Here is a 6,117-nt window from a genome sequence, read left to right as displayed (position 1 = left end):
GCTGGCCTTAGGACACCTGCGTTATTCTTTGACAGATGTACCGCCCCAGTCAAACTCCCCGCCTGGCAGTATCCTCGAATCGGATCACGCGGGAGTATTAACGGCGATCAGGCCGAGGCCCCACGCCACTCTGACACGCTTGGCTCTAGAACACCGTGACCGCCGGGGCACGATGCCCTCGGGGCACGCGCTCCGCCCAACCGAGTAAGTAAGGAAACGATGAAAGTAGTGGTATTTCACCGGCGATGTTGCCATCTCCCACTTATGCTACACCTCTCATGTCTCCTTACAGTGCCAGACTAGAGTCAAGTTCAACAGGGTCTTCTTTCCCCGCTAATTTTTCCAAGCCCGTTCCCTTGGCAGTGGTTTCGCTAGATAGTAGATAGGGACAGTGGGAATCTCGTTAATCCATTCATGAGCGTCACTAATTAGATGACGAGTCATTTGGCTAAAAATAAAAAAAGTGGCCTTCGACCTTTTATTAGTATTTTTTAATTGTACAACTTTTCGACATGTTCTCTATATTGCTTCCACATAGAGGAAGCTTTTTTTCGTGGAAAAATTTTTTTCCAGTTTTCTTTGGGAATATGTTTAAAATGTTTTAAAACGTAAAAAAAATATATTTTTTACAAAATGTCTGTATGTGTGTGTGTGTGTATGTGTGTATGTACGCATATTCGAATGTTTGTGATTGCTCCATGTTCGAGGCTTACAGTTTGAGCAGTCTATGATTTAACGGGGATGATCAGTCTCTTAGTCACTTGCACGGGTCGATTATATTAATCGAGAGTCGGCCTCTTGAATGTAGATGCCCGTGAGCCGTGTCCACGCGGCGCCGGCGTGCGATGCGTGGTGAGCTTGAGCTGCCGTTGATGCTGTATCTAAAATGTCCTGGATGATTTGCACTGTTGAGAGTTCACTGCGTGTCCGCACTGAGTCTATTCTTCGATGAGAAAATGAGAAAGTGAGAAAGTTAGAAAATGAGAAAGTCCACAAAAGAGCACTTGATAATTATCCGCACTTCAAGACGCGTGTACTACGTACGGTCGCTATGAGACCAAGAGCGCCGGTAACGTACGTGAAGTCGCGCGGTCGCCTCGCGTCGCGATCGGGCATGCGCGAGCAGCGCTCATGCGGCGCTGCACGATCTGACCCGGCTGATGCTGCCATCACGCCGGGGATGAAATAAACGAGATTCAAATTAATCTCGAACATTCCGCCCGCCATCAGCAACGTTGTTGATGAGCCCTGATCTTAAGATGAGATTGGCAGGACGGAGAGCTTGATCACTGGTCGGATGAGTGTGGCAGTGGCTGTCTTCAAAGTCACCACCCGCACGAGTCCATCCTTCCTAGGATGTAGGGCTGACATCCGGGCTGAATTGCATGGTGGCAGCCGCCCGTCTGTGATGAGCACCAATGATCCGATCTTGATCTCATTGTTCCTGTGATGCCACCTTGAGATGACCTGTTGACGTTGTCGGTAATGCGCTGACCATTGTGTCCAAAAATGTTGTACCTTTTGCTGGATGAGTTGCTATCGTGAGAGTCTTGAGATTGCCAGGTCGGTGAGTGATGACTCTGGTATGGTGGTGAGCGGACTTCCTACGAGGAAGTGGCCTGGCGTGAGTGCTGAGATGTCTTCTGAGTCGTCACTCAATGATTAGAGATGTCGCGAGTTGAGAATTGCCTCAATTTGAGTGAGCAATGTGGTGAGTTCCTCGAAGGTGAGTACGCTTTCTCCAATAGTGCGCCGTAGATGGAATTTGATTGGTTTCACGACGGCCTCCCATTTTCCTCCCATGTGAGGTGTCGCTGGGGGATTGAATTCCCATCGGTTGTTATCTTGCGAGAGCAGGTGAGAAACTCGCTGATGGTCTTGAGTGCTCTGGATAAAGAGCCGTTTGAGAGCCGTATCCGCGCCGATGAAATTGGTGCCGCAGTCTGATTGTAAGGTGTGAGCGATGCCGCGTCTGGATGAGAAGCGTCGATAGGCGGCAATGAACCCTTCGGATGAGTAATCACTAACCGCCCCGAGGTGTACTGCTGAAGTTGAGAAGCAGACAAAAACGTAAATCCAGTCTTTAGTGGTCTTGGCACCTCTTCTTTTCCATGTTTTGACGGTGAGTGGCCCTGCGTAGTCCACGCCTGTATGAGTGAACGGTCGTGCCTGCGTAACCCGAGAGAGAGGTAGTTGGCCCATCCATTGATGAGCACGGATCCCCCTCTGCCGAGCACACGTGACACACCGCAGGATGTGAGACTTGACAGGAGCCCTCCCGCCGAGAATCCAGTATTGTTGTCGGATGTGTGACAGCGTAAGCTGCGTGCCTCCATGTAGAGTCCGTTGATGAGCGTGAGCGATGATCAATGACGACAGCTGAGAGTGACGAGGCAATATTACAGGATGTGTCGCATCGAGTGAGAGAGCTGCGTGAGCGAGGCGTCCGCCGACGCGAATGACTCCTTGAGCGTCGATGTACGCAGTTGATCGGTTGAATGAGTGTGCCTTTGCCAACGGTGAGACTGCTTGTAGCGCCTTGAGCTCGTGAGAGAAGTGCGTTGCTTGAGCTGCCTGAATCCAGAAGAGCCTCGCTTTCTCCAAGGTCTCTGGAGAGATGTGACAGGCAATGAGTCGTGGACTTTCCTCAACCGTGAGACGAATCTGAAACAGAGAGCTGTAATCCTCAATAGTTTAGTGAGGCTTGAGTACCTGTAGTTGAGTTCCCATTGATAATCAGTCCTTGGCGTAACCGTCAATGGCGAAACGCCTGGGCGAGCTTCTGTTGCACTCAATTCTTCAGAGAGTGCAGGTTGCGACGGCCATGAGTTTGGGTTGAGTATCCATGGTGGTCCCGTCCACCAAAGTGATTGACCTTGAAATTGAGCAGTCGTGAGGCCTCGTGATGCGCAATCAGCCGGATTGGAAGTTCCAGGTATGTATCTCCAGTGAGCAGCTGGAGTGAGTTCTTGAATTTGAGCCACCCTGCTCCTAACAAAATCCTTCCAGCGTGATGCATGAGATCTGATCCACGAAAGTGTCACTAGAGAGTCCGTCCACATGTGAGTTGCCGTTACGTCCATGTTCAAAGTGGCTTTGACGTATTGCATGAGTCGAGAGAGCAGTAGAGCAGCCGTGAGTTCAGGTCGCGGGATTGAGAGCCGCTTGAGAGGTGCTACCTTAGTCTTGGAGCCACAAGTGAGAACGTGGCGCCGTTTGAGTCGTGAACGGATATGTATATGACTGCAGCCATTGCCAATTGAGAAGCATCAGAGAATCCATGAAGTTCCACTTGCGAGTCGCTCCACGTGTTGAGCCACTGTGGTATTGAGAGCTTGGCCAAGCTTGTGAGTTCTTCTCTGATGATGAGCCACCGGGCTGAGAGCTGGGATGGCAGTGGATCATCCCATTGGAGCTTGTGCAGCCACAGCTCCTGCAAGAGAATTTTGGCCTTGATCACGACAAGTGATACAAAACCAAGTGGATCGAGTATCTGAGCCACTTCATATAAGACGAGGCGTTTTGTGAGTCTGCCTTCCGAGCGTGAGCTTCGGGTTGAGAATGCAAGGGTATCTTCTTGAGGGAGCCATTTGAGTCCGAGTATCTTGGTTGCGCAATCGTCGAAGGTGATTTGTGAGCCTTGGTCTTCGCTGTCGGTGACAGTCTTGAGTATGTCGAGATGAGTTGCATGCCATTTTGCCAGTGGGAAGCCGCCCGAGATGCAGAGGCCCTTTAGTTGATGTGCGACCTCCTGCAATTGTATTGTATCTGCACCACCAAATATATCATTGACATACCTGCCGTGAGTGATAACTGGCACAGCCAGTGGGAAACTATGTCCTTCGTCTTCTGCTAATTGTAACAAGGACCGTAAGGCTGAGAATGGTGCGACCTTCGTCCCGTAAGTGACCGTTGTTGAATGATATGGCACCTCATTGAGCTGATTGTCCATCCAGAGTATCCGCTGTAACTCCCAGTCATCCTTGTGAGTCTGAATCTCTGTCCATTTTGGTGATGTCCGTAGCGAACATGTGACGATGTCTACGTCTCCATGGTAGAACCTCTGAGATGTTCAGATGTAATTTTGCTCCAGTGTACATGAGGTCGTTGACAGAGTAGCCTGATGTGGATGCGCTAGAGCCATTAAGAACCACCCGCAGTTTCGTTGTAATCCTGTCCGGCTTGAGAACACCGTGATGTGTCAGGTGAAAGTGTGAGCGATGACTGGAGATGATGCCTTCGTCATGTGGTTGAGTGTCTCGTAATCAATCATGAATTGTTGATAGAGACGTTGATAATTCACATCCCTTGAGAATCGTCTGCGTAATCCCTTCAGACATTGATGAGCGACGTTGTAAGACCACCCAAAAGATCGTTTGGTGACTTGAGTAGAATCCTGATGTACCTCTCTGAAGAATCACGAGAGTGTGTAGTATTGAAGTGCTTCTCGCACCTCTGCTCGTTAGGAGTGAGCTGAGTGACATCGTGAGTAGGCACCTCCTCTTGATTCCAAAATTTCGTCAATAACTCATTAAGAGCATCCTCGTTGAATTGAGTAGCAGCATGATGCGTTGATGTGCGTCTTGCTTCTCTGTTGATTGGTCCAAGAACGAGCCATCCGAACATAGAGAGTTGCGCTATCGGCATGAGTGGAGAATGCCTAATGATATTGGGCTTGATGATTTGCCCGTAAGCGTCTGCGCCGATGAGGATGTCAACAGGCCGCGGGATGAGACAGTCTGGATCGGCTAGTGCCAAGGTCCTGAGATGCGGCCATTCTTCCGGTTCCGCCTCGAAAGATGGTAAGATTGATGTAACTGTCCGGAGGACATGAGCTTGAATTGTGGCAGGTGCGTTGGAATGTGTCGAGCGCAACGTGAGCGACACGACTCCTCGTGTCCGAGTACACTCCTTGCCTGCAATTCCATTGACGCCCATACCTGAGTATTGATGAGGGATGTTGAGCTGCCGAATGAGATTCTCCGTGACGAAGGTGAGTTCGGATCCTGCGTCCATGAGTAGACGCGCTGAGCGATGAGTGGTGGATGAGCTGCCACGGCTGTGGCGAGTAGAGTTGAGCAGGATGAGCGGACGTGTGAGCTGGTCTCGACGATTGCACCGTCTCTTCAGTTCGAGGGCGTGACCGACGAACCACAGGTTGATTGAGCGGACGAAGCTGTCAGTGAGTGGCGGAGTACGCCGATGATGCGTTGCGCGTGCGTGTGGCACAGCGTTTCCTCCTGATGAGCGTTTCCCGAGAAATGCTCGTGATGAGTGAGCGCAGAGGGCCATGAGACCTCGAAGTAGGTGTGTTCCTTGAGAAACGCCTTGTGCGTCTCCTCAATTTGAAGCCAGAGCTGATTTACCTCTTCAATAGAAATCTGTACAGGGGACTCCGGGAGAATTTCTGCGATGGCCTTGAGAGTAGAGATCCGACCCAGCTGCGTCTGCACCCTCAGGGCGAGTTCCGTGGAGAGCCGAGCCGGAGACGCCGTCCTCGAGGATAAGCGATCTCCCGGCCGCAGTTCCAGTTGCTGAGTCACCGGGCGGTCCGCCTTGCCCGTTTTATGATCGTCCGACATGGTGAGATGACACGTGAGAGAGCCGTGGTATCACATGATCGATAAGTGCCACTGTGTATATGAGCGCCGAGCGGAGATAATGAAGTCTCTCCACGTTTGTGAGCTGCTCGTTCGAGATGATCAGACTTGAGAAGAGATCTCGAAAGGCAGGCCATGCGGCATACTCCCCGGTGAACTTGGGGAGTGAGATGTCCGGCAAGCGTGAGTGTGTCTGTCGGGTCTCGCCGGCCGATGAGAGTTACGTGAGAGGATCGTGAGATCACGTGATCAATGAGTGGTACCGTATCTTTGCGCGCCGCCGATTACGTGATCGCCGTGAGGTTGAGCTAATCCGTCCGAGAGCCTCGCTGCAATCCGGCTCGAAGGACAAAAGTCCTCTCAGCCCTGCTTCCAACCGCAGCGGTCCAGCGAGCTCTCCCAAAAGAGAATCGCGAACACTCTAACTTCCGTAAATTTTGAGATATCGGACTAATTTTTTTTTAAAACTTCGAGAAACACCAAAGGAAAGTTGGTATTGATTTTTGCCACGATCGGT

At 51.0% G+C, this 6,117-nt stretch overlaps 3 protein-coding genes across 3 annotated transcripts; all 3 read right to left on the bottom strand.

Moving 5' to 3' along the window:
• Nucleotides 1-1,369: 1,369 nt before the first annotated feature.
• On the bottom strand, nt 1,370-3,083 carry LOC105571168 (the record flags this gene model as incomplete). Its single annotated transcript, XM_012028643.1, has 3 exons — nt 2,754-3,083; nt 1,690-2,664; nt 1,370-1,604 (listed from the first exon to the last, which is right to left on the bottom strand). Coding segments are annotated over exons 1-3 (1,540 nt in total), but the record flags the coding sequence as incomplete, so codon positions are not given.
• Nucleotides 3,084-3,175: 92 nt separating this feature from the next.
• LOC105571167 lies at nt 3,176-3,952 on the bottom strand. Its single transcript, XM_012028642.1, has one exon. The coding sequence runs from the start codon at nt 3,950-3,952 to the stop codon at nt 3,176-3,178; it is 777 nt and encodes a 258-aa protein (XP_011884032.1).
• A 25-nt stretch (nt 3,953-3,977) lies between these two features.
• Nucleotides 3,978-5,016, bottom strand: LOC105571166. The gene is made up of 2 exons (XM_012028641.1): nt 4,362-5,016; nt 3,978-4,258 (listed from the first exon to the last, which is right to left on the bottom strand). Exons 1-2 carry the CDS (start codon nt 5,014-5,016, stop codon nt 3,978-3,980), a joined length of 936 nt encoding a protein of 311 aa, XP_011884031.1.
• Between the last annotated feature and the right edge of the window lie 1,101 nt (nt 5,017-6,117).

Source organism: Vollenhovia emeryi, unplaced genomic scaffold (assembly GCF_000949405.1).
Source record: "Vollenhovia emeryi isolate VEMERY1.0 unplaced genomic scaffold, V.emery_V1.0 DF941096.1, whole genome shotgun sequence".
NCBI classification, from domain to species: Eukaryota; Metazoa; Arthropoda; class Insecta; order Hymenoptera; family Formicidae; genus Vollenhovia; species Vollenhovia emeryi.
Note: the sequence above shows the minus strand (reverse complement) of the source record. Positions and strands in the feature narration are given on the sequence as shown.

Excerpts from the sequence above, each read along its gene's own strand:
- LOC105571167 (XM_012028642.1), bottom strand. The coding sequence starts at position 3,952 with ATGGACAATCAGCTCAATGAGGTGCCATATCATTCAACAACGGTCACT.
- LOC105571166 (XM_012028641.1), bottom strand. The coding sequence starts at position 5,016 with ATGGACGCAGGATCCGAACTCACCTTCGTCACGGAGAATCTCATTCGG. Across the intron at positions 4,259-4,361 it reads ACCAAACGATCTTTTGGGTG|ACACTCAACCACATGACGAA; the intron begins GTCTTACAACGT and ends ATTGATTACGAG.